At 43.3% G+C, this 20,273-nt stretch overlaps 1 protein-coding gene across 4 annotated transcripts in view; it reads right to left on the bottom strand.

Annotated features, from left to right (window-relative positions):
* Window positions 1-872: 872 nt before the first annotated feature.
* Window positions 873-20,273, bottom strand: part of ehmt2 (euchromatic histone-lysine N-methyltransferase 2) — a 28,736-nt gene continuing 9,335 nt past the window's right edge. For all 4 annotated transcript variants that reach the window (XM_079522852.1, XM_079522850.1, XM_079522851.1 and 1 more), the window contains 21 exons: window positions 20,189-20,260; window positions 19,025-19,136; window positions 17,923-18,033; window positions 17,036-17,172; window positions 15,840-15,983; window positions 15,324-15,634; window positions 14,583-14,819; window positions 14,006-14,088; window positions 13,350-13,456; window positions 11,978-12,100; window positions 11,198-11,299; window positions 9,003-9,107; window positions 8,042-8,196; window positions 7,339-7,506; window positions 5,955-6,099; window positions 5,740-5,817; window positions 5,144-5,259; window positions 4,927-5,013; window positions 4,292-4,370; window positions 3,309-3,484; window positions 873-1,564 (listed from right to left, as the gene is read on the bottom strand). In XM_079522852.1, coding sequence (XP_079378978.1) covers window positions 1,384-1,564; window positions 3,309-3,484; window positions 4,292-4,370; window positions 4,927-5,013; window positions 5,144-5,259; window positions 5,740-5,817; window positions 5,955-6,099; window positions 7,339-7,506; window positions 8,042-8,196; window positions 9,003-9,107; window positions 11,198-11,299; window positions 11,978-12,100; window positions 13,350-13,456; window positions 14,006-14,088; window positions 14,583-14,819; window positions 15,324-15,634; window positions 15,840-15,983; window positions 17,036-17,172; window positions 17,923-18,033; window positions 19,025-19,136; window positions 20,189-20,260 — 2,829 coding nt within the window. In that variant the 3' untranslated portion in view covers window positions 873-1,383. The remainder of the gene's footprint in view (window positions 1,565-3,308; window positions 3,485-4,291; window positions 4,371-4,926; window positions 5,014-5,143; window positions 5,260-5,739; window positions 5,818-5,954; window positions 6,100-7,338; window positions 7,507-8,041; window positions 8,197-9,002; window positions 9,108-11,197; window positions 11,300-11,977; window positions 12,101-13,349; window positions 13,457-14,005; window positions 14,089-14,582; window positions 14,820-15,323; window positions 15,635-15,839; window positions 15,984-17,035; window positions 17,173-17,922; window positions 18,034-19,024; window positions 19,137-20,188; window positions 20,261-20,273) is intronic.

Below are 20,273 nucleotides of genomic sequence, written 5' to 3' on the forward strand. Positions count from 1 at the left end.
TGATGATACAGTTGGAGGCCATCGATATTGTCCTTTTCTTTTTGCTGAGGTTTGCGTGATCTGCACAAAAGGACAGTTAACCCATTTTGGGCGGGAACCCCTTTTGGTGTTTTAAACATTATGTTATAATTTAGCTATTGAAAAATAGCAGATCTACAAGCTCATAGCACGCTACGAGCTTGTAGGTCTGCTATTTTTGAAAAATCGTGAAAATATTTATTTCAGAAAACTGGAGGATTTAGAAGGATTTTTTTTAAATTTTGAGGTCAGGCCTAAATGGGTCAAATGATAAGGGACAATATCGGTGGCACCCAACTGTACAGCCATCCTTGGTTTCATGTAGCCTAGACATAGTTCCTCAGTTTATCATTGAAATACTGTAGATTTGAGGCACACATGCAATATCTTTGCAAGCAGGTCCCACAGGTTGGGAATTGCTGCTGTGGTAGAAGATCCAGGGCTCCCCAGAACAGAATGAACGGTTATAATGTCCATGTAAATTAGCATCTCAATACAATACGTAATGTAGGTTGATGGCCATGGGGGTTTTGCACTGTTACAACAGTATCAGGTAATGTAAGATGTTGGCCACAACGAGGGTTGTGTAATATGGCACCATTGTCAGGTGTGTATGTGCAAACAGTTACATAAAAACTATTTGTAGTCGAGATCTTCTGTGGAACTGCAGGACAATCCACAACACATTTTCCTTTGGAGGCATTGAAGTCCGATACTGGCTGCCAACCGACAATACGCCTCTTTGATTTACTTAAAGTATATCTTATTTTATCTATCTAGTGGAAAGCCCAACAGAAACCTTTCAACAAGGGCAATAATTTGATTCTTAAATCAGAATGAAAAATTCAGACTGATAATTCTAAAAAGCATGAACAAATTTATTAAATTGAATATGTGCTAAACAGAACAAATACAGTATATAAATGTTCCACAACAATGCTTACAGAAAACATGGTTCAGATATGAATGCTGCCCTCTTCAGTTTGACCTATTCCTATTATCCTGTTAACATGAACCGTCTCTTGGCACAGTAGTCAATGAATGAGTACCGTTGAAATTCCACAGCTGATTCCTAGTGCATATAATTTATTTCTTTTATGGCAAAAGAGAATGTTGACATTACAGTAAACACATACTGTACAGTACAAAAAAATATCATATAAAGAGAAACTTGTAAGGGCTACGATCCGATGCAACATTTTAAAGACTGACTGAAGATTGAGTGAATTCACCACATTAAAAAAATGATACTGTATATATTGACAAAAGACAACATGTCAGGATGACACAATACACCCCAACAGTTTATTTCCAATATGGTCCTTTGTGTATGTAAAATGTTTTAGACCCAGAGTCCATCAAGGCCTAAGAGCATCCTAGCATGGGCATCCCAAGATCAGGCCCTCCTTCTGGGCAGGCGTCCAGTCGAGCGAGCCTGCTCTGCTCCAAGGCGATGGCCTCAGCCGAGTGTTTACATTTCTCTGACCCACATTGACAGGTGAAATATTTGCTCTTGATGTCCCAAAAGCGATCACCATAGTCAAACCTGATGAAGCAAACGAATAGGGTGTCATATTCAACATAAATACCTGGTGGTGTGTATACAATACATTTTTTATTTTTATGTATTTCTCCCCGTAAAACAAAAAAACTAAACATATTTAATATATTGTTTTGATGGTTATATTAAACTTATAGGAAGTATTACGTTTTTTTGGGTTATATTTAGGCTAAGTAGGATTGTTTACTGTGCCCGTAAAGAGTGGAAATAATAATTCATAATTACTTTTTTTTATAGGGCTTTAATATAGAATTGTAACTAAAGTAACTCGAGGAACCATTTTATTTTAGATCTAACTTTATTTTACCAGGCAATAAACAATTGTACTTAATCTAAACATAGCTCAAAACCAACTTAATATGAGAATCAAAACAATATTTTAAATATATTTTTATTAGCACATGCATTCCATAGGGCTGGACCACACATTACATTGCATGGACACATTACATCATCAACTCGTGACCCACTTTGTACCCAAATTGAGTAAAAGACTATTTATAAAAAAAATATAATATTTAAGGTTGTTTTAAATGTTTGTTATAGAGGGGAATTATAATAAGGCATATAAGGCTTATTAGTAGACAAACAGGAGAATGGCGCACAACAGTATTGGTGAGGTGCTAAAGGCCTAAGGCGATAAACATAGAAAAAAAAGAAAAAGGCAGACATTCATAGCCACAATGCTGGAAATGTATTTTTTTTAAAAGAAGCCAACGTTTCGACCTTCTTCAGGGAATGCCTGAAGAAGACCTTACAGGTCGAAACATACACTGACAACACGGCGCGTAAACAGCGCCTCAAACTGTGACTCCGCCCCCAGAACCAGGGGAAGTTGTGATTTGCGCTCGTTCACTGCAATGCAATTTGCGGCATTTTCAAAACAATATTGAGCAGAGTAGCGATTATCAAACGTATTTGCAATGCCATACGTTGAAAGATATGTTGCCCGTGGACAAGGCACGCTACCTCCGCAAGTTAGATAGCATCGTTATAGATGTTTGTCCGTATGTGATTAAGGATTGGACCAAGTTGCATTGGCAGCCATAGAAAATTCTTACCCCAGGCTAAAACCGGATGTGACGTTTTTGGGCGTTCCTGTCTAGCGTGGTGTCAGTGTATTGGCTTCTATTTAATACATTAACAGCATCGTGGCTATGAGTGTGCTGCCTTTTTCTTATTTTTCTATATACTAGAGCGGTGCCCGTGGGGCCTCTACGTCGGTGCCTGTTGGGCACGGGCCTACTTGGAACAATACAAGTTGGAAATGCATGCTCTATCCAGATAATTTGTCTGTGACCCTTATATGCCCATATATGGAGTTCTTTGTCAGGCATGCCCAAATATGGAGTCAATGCAGACGTCAGAATGATGTCAGAACCGGCCAGCTCCATATATGGACACTGTGCAGAGGCCCTGTCCAGACCCGAGCAGAGGCCTTTTTGGGGTGGTTCTGGACAACTGTGGGTCCGACCGACTCGACACCGGCCACTGCACCCCCTGTGGTGGTGTGGAAGTTCCACACCACCACTGTGGAACGCGTGTGTCGAATTTGAAGTCGGTGGGGCGAACGGTTCTCGAGGTACGTGGAATACACACATACGTACAGACAGACAGACAGAGACTTGGTGCATTTATAGATAGATAGAAGATAAGGCTTATTAACCAGGGATCATTTTAAGGGTGTATTCACAAAACTTGATTGTAGGAGACTCCAGTGCTTTCTTACCCTAGTTCCTGTCCGGTGAGGATATCCCTAGAGCTGAAGAAGGCGATGCGGGGAAACCTCAAGTCCTGGTGCAACATGAACACTCGCACTGGGATGAGGTTGGGGTCGCACAGGTGGTTGATGAAGCGGCTGATGTTGCCATAGTATCGGGCATCGATACAGTACACCTCCCCATCCTAGAAGTGAGCAAACAGAAACGGCCTCTGAATAAAGTGAATTAGAGGCGCATACACCCACCCACTCACCCATTATTTAACATTATTATAGATCCGTGCATTATTGGATTGACTGTTGCCGCGTAAGCAGGAATTGTCTGTCTTATATGAAAACATCTGACCTTAGAATATACAGTAAAGCACCTGTCCACATGAAGGAGTTTTAATTAATTTTATACTGGTAAATAACGCCCTCTAGCTACCATCTCTAGCTACTTCTTTGTTTTGGGTACTTAAGAAAATAAGGCAGTAGTTAGTAGTTAACAAGTAACAAACCACTGCAACGCATTGTGCATGACAATCTCCCAGTCAATCCAGCGTCTAAACTCCAGTTTATATGTTAATATTAACATGCAAGGCTGCAAGGTATGTCGGAGGGGGACAGAGTGTAACCATGTCCAACATACATTTCCTCTCTTTGCAGTCTGTGCTTATAAAATTGCAATATGACTCGTACAATTAACAAATATAGCAGCTGGAAAGTGAGTTAGATTCATCATCATTTCCAAGACTTTGCTGTACATGTTCATGTGATGAATTAACAACACGCTAGGCTCGGGAGCTATAAATATTCACAACCGATACGTAATGGCCACGGCATGCAGACTGTTTAAGTTGGCAGATAAAGTGGCTGCATTCAAAGTCAAACAGGAACAATCACATAGCTCCACTGTCAGTGGAGATCGCACATTACCTCCCATTCCAACCACCAAAAACTTTGAGGTCCCCCTATAGTAAAGGAAGGGGACTGAAGTTGCTTTTGCTTACCTTGTTGTCCAGGTCAAACAGGTAGGAGTCATCTTCTCTCACATCAGCTTCTGCATCAGAGATCAGCTCCCCCACATATCTGTGTAAAAGGAGTGAAATCAAATTTACACAGTAATAATTACATAAATAATAATTCACTTACATAGTAATAATTCACTATGACTGAATTTTAGCTTGACAGAATACTGAGAATAGTGTGTGAATATGAACACAAACATATACAGTACACATCAGCGGTAATGCTAGAATTCTAAGCTGCTGGCCGAGTGGCCAGAAAGTCCGGAATTATTACGTTTTACCAGACATTTGTTGAAAATAATGGCCATACCAATTATCAATGCATCAACAAAAATGCATTTAACAATGTAGCCAATGAACAGGTTAGCATTACATTTTGGATTGAAAACCTCAAAGGAGCAATATCAGAAAAAAATATTATAATGCAGCCTAACAGCTTTGTCTTAATTGCAGTGCATGTCTGCATGCATAGTGGTGTGTGATTGCATCATTAGTTTATTAGAACACATTTTCTTCAGTACTAATGCATGACAAACTAATAGACATGTACTTACACAGAATACATACACACACACACACACACACACACACACACACACACACACACACGCACTTACTCGCAAATGAAGCTGCCTTGGGGAATGTCTTGTAAGGCTCTTACTCCCCAGCCCATCTTCTCTGTTCTATAGAGCTGCAGACGAACTCTGAATGGAGAACATAGGACATTTTAAGTTTATAGATTGAAGAGCCCAGAGAAAAAAGAAAGCACTGTCTCTCTATTTATTTTTCCAATGGTGCTTTCATTTGGGCAGTACAAGAGAGCCAAATTCTTACTTGATGCCTGCCTGTACCACTCTGTTCTTGCATGTCCGGTAGCAGGCACACGCCAGATTACATTCAAATATGAGCGGGGGTTCAATCTTGTTGAACTCTTGAAGCAACCGCTGATCCTGGTGAGGGAGAGAGAGAGAGAGAGAGAGAGTGGTGAGATTAATTTGACCTTCTTTTCTCCCAATTTAGTAATTCTGTCAATTCCCAAGCCCCTTCGTAGTGTAGTCCATGGTTGCTGCTGACCCCTAGTGTTTGGTCTTAGGGAAGGTGTAGGTGAGCACGAGTCTCCTCAGATACACACTATTCTACTCCGTTCAACTCTCAGTGACCAACCTGTCAGACGACACCCTCGCCACCTGGATTCCCACCCTTGAACATGAGCCAGATGCAACCCCTAATCTCCCATGCCACCCGAGCGCCCCTGAGCAGGTGCTGGGGGTCTTGCATTGAGATCACATTTTTAATAGTTTGAAGTAGACTTTTTTTTCTACTAGTAATGCAGTAAAATTAACCTCCCTGTATAAAATCAAAATATCAAAATATCAAAAAATCTAATATTCTGATTATGGCATGTTAGATAAGATTTAGTGTTCGTTCACCTTGTCATACCAGCAGCGGATACTGAGCTGTCCACATAGACAGTTACTAGACGAGCAGTCATCTGTACAGCTACAGTGCTGTGGGGAAGAGAAGACAGAGTGAGAGGTGCGGTGTGTGTGTCCTGCACATCAAAAGAGAGGGCATGGGTGGGGGAAAAAACAAACAGAAAGAGGTCAAGAATCAGGGAGAGAGAGAGCAATCGACATCCGACTACCTGCAAGTGTGTGATGTTGCGGTCTATGTTCATTGCTGAAGTTTCACAGTTCTCCGACACGTATTTGTAGTCTGAGGGGCAGCCTTCGTCGTCCACTGCATTGACACAAGGAATGGGGACGTTCTCATATCCCTGTGCTATGTCACTGGAACACAAGAGGAAATGTTTCAAATAAACGAACCACGAGTCAAACATCAGGACAAAAAGCATTCCACTACATCAGTGGTTTTCAACCCTTTTCATATCAAGGTCCATTATCTAGGTCCATCATTTATTCGTCATTTGAGCCACGGACCACCATTTGGTGAAATGTAGCCTCTCAGACCCAAAATGTACGTTTCGTTGGATAGGATTTTGTCCACAATTCCATGCTGTATTGATGTTGGCACCATCAAATAAACAAATCCAAACCCTGTAAGGGTCCCTTTGGTTTCATTTTACACTCTGTCAAGAGTTGAAGGGTCTATTTGGTTACCAACTTTCTTTACATTTTTATCCCTCGATTTTGTAACCCATTTTTTCACCCCTGTGCCAATTATCTAATGTGATCCTGGGCTCTCTACACACCCTCCGCCAACCTAGTCCCCATATATGGGGGACATGGGGAGAGCAACGGACTTGAACTCATGCTTCCTTCCTGCCTGAGTGTCCAAGTTGCTCCTTTACACGTGACAGGGGGGAGTTTTCCTGGTTGGACGTAGCACGTGGAAGGAACACGTTATTCCAACCAGTTCCTTTCCCCTCCATCAGGCGCCCCGGCTGGCCAGGGGGAGGCAGTTTGTTTAGAGACCAGGATTACTGTTTTTGTGAGGGTACCTACCCTAGGGGGCACGGGGTTACCAACTTTCCATCATTTAACTGGGGACCACCTGGAACGCCCTCAAGGACCACTGGTGGTCCCCGGACCACTGATTGAAAACCACTGCACTACATAAATACAAATATAGCACACGTCGTAGCAGCTTAAAAATCCACTCGACACATCATGGCAAACATTCCTCTTTCATGTCCGCTTTGAGGTAGCCAGACCGCATTAGGAGGTCGTACTGTAGTCTACAAATGTGGTTGCTTAACCCATTTTGGGCGGGAACCCCTTTTGGTGTTAGCATTATGTTATGCATTATGTTATGCTTTATCTATTGAAAAATAGCAGATCTACAAGCTCATAGCGCGCCACCGAGTGGCGCGCTACGAGCTTGTAGGTCTGCTATTTTTGAAAAATCGGAGAACGACTGACATAGAAACATAGCTTTTTCAGAAAACTGTCAGGATGTAGAAGACATTTTTAGAATGTGATCTCAGGTTAATAAAATACTCGACAGGGCTGGTACACTTTGCAATTCACCAGCCGTCATCATGGTCAGTAAGTAAGGTAATGACCAACCTGCAAATGATTCTCTCTGTTCGAAGCATCCGATTGGCTACCCCCCTTCGCAGCTTCCTATTGATTTGGAGTGCCACCCAGACAGGCGTGTCGGGTCGTGCCAGGGAGAGGGCTGTGTCTCCTTCCCTGTTCATGATGTCAATGTCTGCCCCTCTGGAGAGGAATAACCTTGAAAGTAGTAAATACACAAGTTTTATTATGACAATGAACGAATCAAAGTGCAGAGTGAATGAACAATGAACACTTCGCAAGAGCTTGGTCCAAATTTGTCCTTCGGTCTGTCAGTTTAGGATAAAAACAAAAATATCACTTTTTATAATCAACGAAATTGATTAGCCCAATTCATCATAAAAGCCTTATTTAATACTTCATTGTTCATCAGTGTTGCACAAAAATAGCAATCGTGATGAGACGTTCTGAGCTTGTAGAGTTTTGACACTGAAAAATACAAAACATTATGAAAAAAGAAAAATGCAAAAGAAAATTTTCCCAAATTCAACTATTCAAAAACGAATCTAATCGATTTTATTTTATAATCATGACATCGATTAGTTCAATTAACCGTTGTACCCCTAGCCTGAAATACCCAAATCTGTGGAATCAAAGAAATACAATATAAATATTTACACTAGAAAGAAAATAGAAATGTAATGAAGCACATTCAGGGACAAACGTGGTTGGCCTGCAAGGAGGAGCCACTCACGTAACGCATTCCAGGAAGCCCTCTCTAGCAGCGATGTGTAGGGGCGTGTCTCCGTGCATGTTGACCGAGACCAGGGAGCAGCCGGCGTTCAACACCAGCTCAGCTATGTCCACACTCCCAGCAAACGACGCCCAGTGGAGACATACGTTGGTCTCCTGGAGGAAAGCACGATGAAGGGAGATATATATATAGGTTACAGTATGATTGAAAAACCTGCCAAATAATTGAAAAATATGCACTAAAGATAGGCGATGTACAAGTTGTGAGCTTGTACATAGCCTATTTTTGGTAAAGATATTTGGGTTAGATGGAAAGCCATCATAAAATTACAGTAGGCCTACATAAATTGATTTGACGACTGAAGCAATAAAGAGCCCTCTTTAATAATAACCACTAAGTGACTATCTCTTTATAATTGCATTAAATTACAATTTAGAGATAGATGAGTGTATGTGTACACTGTACGTGGGTCTGGAGTTTATCCAGACAGAATTAAATACATAAAGCCAGAGTAAAAGAGTAACATTACCTCTCTCTCATTGATGAGAGAGAGGTTTGACCGGGTTGACCACATACCTCTCTCTCATTGATGAGAGAGAGGTTTGACCGGGTTGACCACGCACACCTCTCTCTCATTGATGAGAGGTTTGACCGGGTTGACCACATAGCTCTCTCTCATCAATGAGAGAGACCACATACCTCTCTCTCATCAATGAGAGAGAGGTATGTGGTCAACCCGGTCAAACCTCTCTCTCATCAATGAGAGAGAGGTTTGACCGGGTTGACCACACACAAAAAGGGTCAAATCCCCCAAACGCAGTAGAAACGCAGGAGAAATGCTGGCGCAGGTGCAGCGCAGGAGAAATTGGTCAAATAAAAGGAGTCTCCTCCGGCAGATATTATCCTTGATTGTAACATCAGAATTGATACAGCATCCATCAATGGGCAGTATTGTACTGACCTTATCCTTGATTGTAACATCAGCTCCTCGGTTCAACAGTGCTCTGATTATATCCAAATGTTTGTGTTCTGCAGCCCAGATGATTGCCGTCCAGCCACCACTGTCCTGAGATGGCAATTTCAAACACAAAACACATGGTCCAGAGTTAAATTCCCTAATAATCTAAACTAAGTAAATAAGTAAGCAAGCACTGAAGTCAGAGAACTCATGTTCAAGAGCAAAAGCAAAAAATCAGTCACATCTGAACTGAGTGGTGCTGCTAATGTGTGTGTGTGTGTTAGTGTTGCGCGGGCCGACCTGTAACCCGCAGGTCCCGCGGGTTAACCGCAGGGCGGGCTGAGCCGAGTCAAGATATTTTAACTTTACTGGCGGGGCGGGTTGGGGCGGGTTAAATAATGTATACTGTGATTTTTACAAATGATTATTGTTGCCACGAGTCCTGGGATGAAATTTGCGCAGCCTACCGGATTGTTGTGTTGCTGTGCTGGTTGATATCTCCTCTCTCCAATGAATCCCCAAACGGCGCACAGCCGCACGTGCTCCCAACGCGCGTGCATGAGCACACCCCGCAGGCACATAGCGGTAGCGCGGCCGCCGCCACACACAATTATCATTGTCAACTTTACTCACCACAACGGACATTCTGTTAAACCTTTTTTACCTTTTCCCTGTGCGTCCTTGAACAGTAGTGAGTTGTGTTTCATGTCTACTTAAGTCATCAGTAAATGGTTGGACTGATGGACTCCATCTTGCCTCTTGTGTTCTGACTGAGTTTTCTTTCTGACTCACTCCAGAGCGAGTGAAATATTTTATAACCACCAGCAGTCCCTTCCTTCAGCCGTTCAGCGTGTGTGTGTTTGTTTGCGCGCACGTGTGTGGAGTGTATAAGTGCAAGGAGGACAAGTTAGACAACGCAAACGTTTTCAAATAGTTTTTCTCAGGTCTTTAGTGGCGTTTTCTTTCTAAAGATATTTTTTTTTGCGGCTTACGCATTTTATTGGTTTTTGAAGGGACAGACAGTAGGCTGACAGGAAACGGGAGAGAGATGGGGGAAGACAACCAGTAAAGGCCGTGTCGGGCTCGGGAGTCGAACCCGCGGCACACTGCGACTGGATTACCAGTCGGGTGCCCAGACGGTTACGCCACCGCCTGGGCCGGCGTTTTCTTTCAGCGTGCAGTGACAGTCCTGTTGCTATACTGTAGGCTATGTCTGCGACGCACGGGTGAGTCTTTCTTCTCTCCCCTCAACCTCTCTGTCTCCTCTCAATCTGCCATGTCGCTACGTGTGTGACAAATGAATGGCATCGATGCGATGCGGTGGTCGGAACACCCGTGACTATGCGTGCTTGCCAGTGATATTATTAGCCTTTAAGACAGTTTAGAAGCACCTTTTTTGACAAATAAAAGCCGCGTTCAAAGACATATTTGACGTGCATTTAATGATGGCGGGTTGCGGGCCAGGTCGAGTTGTGAAAATCGATGTGGTGCTGCGGCGCGGGCTGGGCCGTGTCAGATTATTATCACATGCGGGACCTGTGGGTCATGAAAAACCCTGACCCGCACAACACTAATGTGTGTGTGTGGGGCTGCGCAACAGTGACGCTTGGTGGTGAGAAAAAATGCTATTTCCATGCTCGGACCCAGCCAGGGACACACATTGATGGACAATGGAGTGGTTGCACCACTCAAAAGGTAAATGCAGTCACGCCATTGCATTGTCAATTATTGTTAAAATGGCCACAGAGGAGTTGAGGCAACGCTACAGGCTATTAATGAGGGATTTGATCCAAAATAACCAAGGTCAAAGGTGAACAACAAGGAAAAATTATTTCTTTCTGAAGAATAAATTCAAGGAAAGACAGGTTTGCACAAATAAACCTGTTAAACATTAAGAAAGTGCTATATAAGACATTTGAATAAAATAAAAACAAGAAATACAACCAAAACTAAAATTACAGAGCAGAAAAAAACATACAAACAACCCTAACTAAAACAGAAAGGTCTTTACAGGTGTGGTCTACAGACACTGAAATCCAAAACGCGTCCCCCACACCCACACACACACACACACACACACACACACACACACACACACACACACACACACACACACACACACACACACACACACACACACACACACACACACACACACACACACACACTTTAGCAGGCTGGTCTGACTCTCATCTCACCTGTGCATTGATATCCACTTGCCCCGTCTCCAGTAGCATTTTAACAATGTCCAGGTTTCCCAACTTGGCTGCATGATGGAGACCAGTGTACCCATCATCTTCCTGGTGGAACAGAAAGAGATGAAGGGAAGAGACATCGAGCACAAAATGGTAAATGTTAACACACAGCAAACTAGAAAAGTGGTGATCATCACCTCTGGCTGTGTTTAGTTTATGAAATTCATTGCTGGAGCTTTGGACAGCAGTAAACTGTTTGAGCAAAGTTGACACCATGTAAATATGGTCAATAGCACTGCTAGTATGTGACAGCTACACCAAAATGACTTATTTGTTTCTTTGTAGAGCACTGGAGTAAAATAGAGCAATATTTTCAGTTTAGTAACGGCAATGTTAATTCATTAGTGAATGATTTAACCTTGGCTAGGATTTAAATATGGCTTGTGAAAGATAGCAACATAACAACGTATAGATAACAACGTATAGGTTTTACAGGTTTAAATGGGTTAATACAAATAGAACATCTGCAGTGATCAGAGGTATTTACATTATTATTCCATTGAGAAATATTGACCCTGGTGTGGGGAAGGACACCTCCTGGTTGACAATGTCGAATAAAGTTATTTGAAGTAGATGGCGCCCGTTTTGGACACTAGATGCGCCGCCATCTTTATTGTAATTTGGACATTGTCGGAATTACCCGTCTCCTACTGAAGTGTGCGACGACGACATTAATGTGATGGATCGTACATTGAATGAATTTAAAGTTCCATAGACACTCACAGTATGATAGACGCAGGCACCACTCTGGACCAGGTAGCGGGTCACATCCACATGGTTGTTGATGATGGCTTCCAGCAGAGGGGTCCTCATGGCTTTGTCTTGGGCATCCAATTTTGCACCTGCCTGTGTATACCAAACAAGATATGATATTTACTCCTGCACTCTAGTGCATGGCATGGATATCTTAACTTTTGGCCAAAGAGTGATGCTAGAGGAAAGGCTCCATGGGGTCAACAAATTCAGCAGGTTCGAACTTTTGTGGAGCATGAATGCACTGCAGTTTTCGTTTCAAGACATCTCCCCATTACATTTGTAGATATCTGTCTCGCAATAGGATCTGGTGTGCAATTAACATTTTGGCCTAATGATGGCACTAGAGTATGCAGAGCATGGTCATGGTGTCACAAGAGAGATTTGTAGAGGGATTTTAACAACTCAGCTTCAAGGAGGAGGCCCAATATGAAAGCACTTTTGTCGAAGAAGACTGCCTATGAAACTGCTTGCGTACAATAAGGAAAGAGCCTGAATACATTCGGTTTTCCTTCCCTTCCCACTTTTTTTCCTTTTAAACTCTCATCTCACATCATTCAACCATCTTGGAAATAAAGAAGCAACATAATAATAATGGTAGAGGTCTCATGAGTCTTCTTGGAAAAAGGACAACGAACGTATAGTGAAGATCTGTCACCTGTACCAGCATGTAACAGACCTCCAACAGGCCTAACGTTTAGTGAAGATCTGTCACCTGTACCAGCATGTAACAGACCTCCAACAGACCTAACGTATAGTGAATATCTGTCACCTGTACCAGCATGTAACAGACCTCCAACAGGCCTAACGTTTAGTGAATATCCGTCACCTGTACCAGCATGTAACAGACCTCCAACAGGCCTAACGTATAGTGAATATCTGTCACCTGTACCAGCATGTAACAGACCTCCAACAGGCCTAACGTATAGTGAATATCTGTCACCTGTACCAGCATGTAACAGACCTCCAACAGGCCTAACGTATAGTGAATATCTGTCACCTGTACCAGCATGTAACAGACCTCCAACAGGCCTAACGTATAGTGAATATCTGTCACCTGTACCAGCATGTAACAGACCTCCAACAGGCCTAACGTATAGTGAATATCTGTCACCTGTACCAGCATGTAACAGACCTCCAACAGGCCTAACGTTTAGTGAAGATATGTCACCTGTACCAGCATGTAACAGACCTCCAACAGGCCTAACGTTTAGTGAAGATCTCTCACCTGTACCAGCATGTAACAGACCTCCAACAGGCCTAACGTATAGTGAAGATCTCTCACCTGTACCAGCATGTAACAGACCTCCAACAGGCCTAACGTTTAGTGAAGATCTCTCACCTGTACCAGCATGTAACAGACCTCCAACAGGCCTCTCTGCGCAGCAGCATGGAGAGCAGAGCGTCGGTTCTGGGAGTCAGGCTGGTAGGTGGCATCTATGCCTTCCACTGGAACACAACATTTCAAACCATCAAAACCTGAGGCCGATTCTACAAATAGCAGATGTACAAGCTAAAATCGGAAATGACACAGAGGCTTTCCCGGTTTCCCGGTTAAGTACAAAGCACTTCTGTTAACCCATTAAGACCTGAGGACACGATTCTACTAACTTCTAATATCCTGACAGTTTTCTGAAAAACCTACATTTCTATGCCAGTGGTTCTCAAAGCTTTTCATGTCAAGGACCCCCAAAATTATATGTATTCGGTTGCCAACCCCCATCTAAAGATATTTTGTTCCAGGGACCTCCCAGAAGCCAAGATTCGCCTAAAAACATACGCTGTGAAAGAATATTATATTCAAAGAATGAGCTTGTATATCTGCTATTTTTCAATGGCTAAAGTGGCTAAAATGGTTAAAGTAGTTAAAAGCTAAGGTGACACAGATGCGTTCCAGGTCTTAATGGGTTTAAGGTATAGTCGGTGTAAGTGAATACGCATAGCTACATATGATTAAATATGAGAAAAAGTATACAATAAAGTTGATGTAAAACTCACTCAGCATGAGCAGAACTCTTTGCACCTCGCCTTGCTTAGCAGCAGGGTAGAGCTGGCGAGGATGGAACCTTAATTTCTTTCTCCTGAATAATTGTAAAAAATGAGGGGGAATGAATTGGTGTTCTTACATTCTCAAATAATGACAGCTAAATTGTATTGGCTGATCAGCCAATACACATTCAAACTTTTACCACAAACAATATCTAACACCTCAGCTTTATTCCGTGTGAGGATTCTAGTTTGAGGGCAGACTTGTATGATAACTACACAACTCTTCCAGAGTTAGACACAGGCACTGTGGATTTAACCGGCAAACATAATTATATCCCACTGCCCCTGTATTTAGAGAACCATGTATGTAGACAGTACAGGGTGCAGAACAAAAAATAGAAATGGCGATACCAAATGCGATAAAAGCCAGTGTTCTTGTTCTGTGCTCACCTTTTTTGTTTCCGTTAAAATCGGCTCTATAGATTCCACTGCTGCGTTGTCAAAATTCCAAAACAATCAATCAATCACACTGCCAATAAACATGCCATCAAACTAGAAGCCTCAGCCTCAAAATAGAAACCCCCACCTCTCGCTGTCCTGTGTGAGAATCGCTTTCTGTAGCGCTGCCCTGCTGGCTCCAGGAGGAAGTGCACTTGGGCAGATGTGTTTCCCGTTGGGCAGACACAGGGAGGGCCCCACGCTGTCCACTCCCTCCTCCGCTGAGGGGACGGTGGCCCCCAGGGGCCCCGCCGAGGCCACAGGCTGGGTCTGCTGCTGCTGCTCCGCTTCTCTAATCACTACGCCATGACTACGCATACGTGCACTGATAAGAGAGGGAAAAAAATTGCTTATAGAGTTACAGGGCTTCATTCAACAATGCAGTGCAAGGTAAACTTACCTACTGTAACAATCACTGTCTTCATTCCCCTTTCATCTCTATTGACCCTCTCTCACAATCATACTTAATCTGTAATGCAATTGCTTACACCTTGTGCAGCATTCAAAGTAAGCTATATTCAGAGCTCAAATGTGCTGACATAGAAGGGATTATGCAGGTACGGTATGTTAAATTTATACATTTTCTATTGAACTTCAAGTCAACTAATTACATGTTTGCATTAGAAAGATATCAGACAGAGACATCTCATACAATACAATGAATCAAACGCAATCCAACACTTGCAGCGAAACAACACATAATGCAACGGAAACTACCCGCAGAAGAAATTAACTGACTTTTGAAAGCAAATTTACTTTCCTCAGAGAGGTACACATTTGATACACCTAATAGAGCATTCTGGGGGATTTCTCTATCCGCTTTCTTTACCTGACAGGACCCTCTGGCCTCTTTCCATTCTTCATCCCTCCCGTGGAGGCCGTGAGGGAGGGTGTCAAGTTCAACGGGACGGGGGGAGGAAGGGAAGGTGTGGTGGTGGAGGAGGCTGTCATGGTGACGACCGTAGCGATTGAGGAGGGGATGGTGACCTCCTGCGCCTCGGAGGCGTCCTCGCCACAGTGGGGGCAGAAGAGCATGCCGCCGCCGTTCGCTCTGCTGCGGCTGCCGCCCAGCACAGTCACGCAGCCACGGTGGAATCGGTGAGCAATGCGCTGGTCAGGGCAACACTCCAGGAAGGTGCCCTGAATGAAGGGTGAGAGGAAATGAGGATGAGACAGAGAGAAAGGACGTGTGAGTAAAGTCAACATGCCGCGTAGTCAAAATAGTGAAAAGGAAATGGCCAGCTATGCAATATAGACACGCATCAAGTATATTTGAATGTTCAGCAACACCATGGAAGTCTTTACATTTTAATGACTAAATGATATGGCGTAAAAATGGCTTTACTGCAAGGCAGAAGAATCCACATCCAGGGCAGCAGTGGTGTTTGACCATGTGCGAACGATGATTGTCACAGAGCAGCATGAGCGGAACACGACTGGACGGCCGCATGGTCTCCCCTTTCACGGTCGAGTTGGTACAACCTCTCAGCTGGGAAACAACGCAGAAGAAAATGATGGTGAGACGGGTGGCTTCGATTGGCGTTCAATTAATAGAAACACTAGAACACATTACTTGCATGTGTAGGGCTGGGTGCAATAACCGCAATACCGCGGTATTGGTAAGTGGTAAATGGTGCATTTATATAGCGCCTTTATCCAAGGCGCTTTACATAGATTGTGCATTACATTCACCCATTCACACACACATTCATACACCGATTGCTGCGGAAGCCATGCAAGGTACCAACCAGCACATCGGGAGCAATTTGGGGTTCAGTGTCTTGCCCAAGGACACTTCGACATGTAGACAGGAGGAGCCGGGATTCGAACCGCCGACCCATGGATCATTGGACGACCTGCTCTACCTCTTGAGCCACAGTTGCGTATTGAGTTCATAACCGTGATTTTTTTGGAGCGGTGCCTCCGCTCCATTACGCAGCTATGTGTTTCCCTATGTCTGTCCCTGTGACCATCCGTCCGAGCACGGAAAGCTGCAACACGGTAAAGGTGGTTGCACACTGGATGCGTTTTTCGGAAAACAGACAGAAAAACGCAGCTAAAAATCCGAAAAACGTGTCCTGTGTGCAACCACCTTTACTGTCACTTCTCGGCCGTTTCGGACACAGTACAGTTGCACCACGCACTTCACACAGGTGTGATCTTATTTTATTTTATCGTTGGCGGTGCCAATTGCCTAAGCTGTAATCCTGAGCGCTGGGCACTACTCTTCCTCTGCCAACCTGGGGAAAGCCCCAAACTGAGCTCATGCTTCCTTCAATGCATGAGGAGTGAGCAGGCCACTTCCTCTGCCACCGTGCCCCTTATATTATTATTTTGAGAAAAATAAATCATTCAAAATAACTTTTTTTGAGGTGTCGCTCAATACCGCGATACCACAAACAGTGATTTAAACAGTGATTTATTACGGTGTAACAAAACATCCATACCGCCCCAGCTCTACTTGCATGTTATTAGGATTCAAACAGGAATGCATATACAGTATAACCTCACAGTCCAGTACAATACACAATACTGACACACCTCTCCATTGATGCTCTCAGTGGCCATGCATTGCCTGCTGATGTGTTGACCGGTGCCGTCGACGCGGGGCGCCTCCATTCTGCAGCTGCACAAAGGCAGCTCCTCCAGCCGGTCCGTCTCCCCTACATCACTTCCTTCTACAAACACACAGACGACTAGATTAGATCCAACTCCAGTCACCTCATTACATTATCAATGTAAAAGAATACTAATTGCATATAGTTTGATGGTATACACAATGACAAAGCCATAAATAACCACAACCCCACAATAAAAAAACATTTAAGCTGAGGATTTGCTGTTTAAATCGTTTTTCTTCCTTTTCAGGAACAGAGCAGGAATTACGGGGAGAGAGAAGGGGAGTGGAGATAGTGAAACAAAAACATAGGATTGATTGATGCTTCACTGCATCACTGGGGAACTGGAAAAAGGTTGTTTTTTTTGTAGTGCGTCACGCCAGTTCTGAAGTAGTCTCACGTAGCAAGTCTGAATGCTATATAGTCTGGAACTACACCTCCCGAAATCCGAGTAATCTGTTTGACATTTCTGTTCACAAAAATATATTTTAAATTTTCTTAATTTTTTTATTTCCATTTCTGCTAAGCAGCAAGCTATACATGTTTAGATGATTTCGATTTATATTAGGATAAATGTGCGCGACTGTAAAGACGAAACAGAAGTGGGAGGAGGCTTCACTTCCGCTTCATATTTTACTTATGATCAGAGCTTCCGTGCTCCAGACTGTATGAAGGAAGCATTTGAAAATTGGGAGAGGCAGCAGTCTGGCCACGCGAGACTAGTCCTGAAGCAATAGGACTAGTAGCCTTTTGCTTTGTCGCCGCTAGGTTGAACGCAGCATCAGTCCAATCTTAAAAATGCACACCTACCGTGATTAGGAGAGAGTGTCAGACTGTCTGCAGCGGCGATGTCCAGAGCACCCAACGGGATCTCTGTGTACTCACTGGGCCTTCCTGAGGCAGCGGCCGTTTCTGTTAATTCTACAGTCCAAAACATAGTATCCCAAATTAAACTAAATACAATGCAGCCTCAGAATTCACTGAATTACAAAATCTAATTTATATCACCCCACAATTTCACAATAACAATGTCAAAGGGTCTGGGCATTGTAGTCTGGGCATTGTAGTTTGAAATGCATTTATGTTCAAAGCTGCAGTGGACAGGCAGGGTATGTTCATAACTTCATATTATGATATCATATAGCCAAAAAAAGCTGTATAACTCAATGGCCTGTTAAGCATCTAAAAACATAATATTTATACCTACATATACATACTGTTTAATTTTAATCAGGCCTATTGGCAAGCATCGTTCCCGTTACACCGTAACCTTGTTGTCTGTATTTGTTCAAACACCAAGACAGCAAGAGAAGAGCCAACTAGCCAAGCAAATCCCTAATAGATTGTAGGACATTTTCTCTACTTCACAGCTCGATTAAGATTTGCTCTCCATACCACTGACAAAGTACACAGTTTAACTTGAATGATTACAAATATTAATTATAAATATTTCCCAGAACTGTGACTGATAGGCAATTCACACTGAGAGGGACTGAATCCGTTTCATTGGAACCGTTTCAGAATGCGGTTGCCTGGTCCCCGATGGCCATGATTCACATTGCCCGAGATTCAACAGCGCACCCGGGTACACTTGCATAACACACTTTGATCCTCCATATGGCGGTGTGCTTGATGGCTGGTGCGCACGGACAATGACCAACTCTGCGACATTGTCTCCAATAAATCCAGACACACTGCATTGCCTCTTTTGTCTCTTTAGGTATGCATGCATTCACATTGGAACGATCCGTATCTGAATACACTTCAACGGTCCAGAGATCCGCCCCCCATGCGGTCTCGGGGACGGTTGGGCGATCCGCTCCCGGGAACGGTACGCGTGGTCCCGAGTGCGCACCCGGGACCATAGTGTGAATCGCCCCTGAGTGTACCATATTTTTGTTGCCTCACTCACCACCAATGGTCTCCACCCTATCGACTGCGTCTCTCTCATTGTCCCGTTTCTGTGTCCCCGGCAACTCGCTGGTCCCAATTTTACCATGGCCCTGGCTCTGTGCATCAGTCCTCTGCAAAGGAGATTTGTTGGTTTAAACCCAATAAAGCGTTATGCAGAAAAAAACTCTCTCAAAGACCAGTTTCCCTTTTAATTAGTTGTAATTTGTAAATGTAAATATACTGCTGGGAAACAATAAGTACCCCCATGAAATCACTCTTTTTCCAACAGATTTATGCAAAACTATTAATACTCATGTCAACATTACCGACTGGTCTATTAATTAATAATAATATTAATTAAATGACAGTGTCCTTCTGGTGCAAAGCTAGTTATTGCACTAAGTAACCACATGGTCTTTGAGTCCTGCGGACCAGTTCAAATCTGTCCAGAGCACATTGTCCCACAACTGCTGTTCATCATAGCGATAGCATATAGACCATATTCACACGGTGGCCATGTTGGCATTTTGCATTGAAAAAGCAGGTTGGCATTTCATTAATTGAATGGTGAGATGGCCGCTGTGTGTGAATATGGTGAATTGTCTGGCAAACTTCATCTGTGCATTTATATTCCTTTGTGACAGGAGAGGCTCCTTCCATTCTGACTTATGGTATGTAGATTAACCACTGACACCCTATATATACAGTACTTAGTTGACTGGGGTCCCCCAGGGGTCTGTATTTGACCACCTCTTGTAATTTGTAAGTGATCACATCGGATTTGTGTATTCACACATTGTCAACCTATCTGCATTGGTTGCTGTGGTAATTAATTATGTAAGAATTTAGTGAATAAGTACAGTATTCAAAACATACAAAATACAAAACAGTACAGTACAAAGTCATCTCGCCCAAGCTCACAAAACGCATGGTAACTTGTTGACTTTGTAGATCGCTATCTTCGCCACCAGACTGTTGGCCCATTCACAAAAACTACATATAATATCCCGGTGCAGACCAATGCAGTGTTCCTTTAAGACACTGCAGCTATGATACTGCCATTCATTAAGGCACCATACAACTGACAGCAGCTATGATACTGCCATTCATTAAGGCACCATACAACTGACAGCAGCTATGATACTGCCATTCATTAAGACACCATACAACTGACAGAACTCACCACAGCTTCCATGTTCACAGACTCCTCTGTCTCTTTAGCACGCAGCCTTGCTTCAAACCCACCATCTTCAGGCTGTACATTTTTA

Source organism: Electrona antarctica, assembly GCF_951216825.1.
Source record: "Electrona antarctica genome assembly, chromosome: 15".
NCBI classification, from domain to species: domain Eukaryota; kingdom Metazoa; phylum Chordata; class Actinopteri; order Myctophiformes; family Myctophidae; genus Electrona; species Electrona antarctica.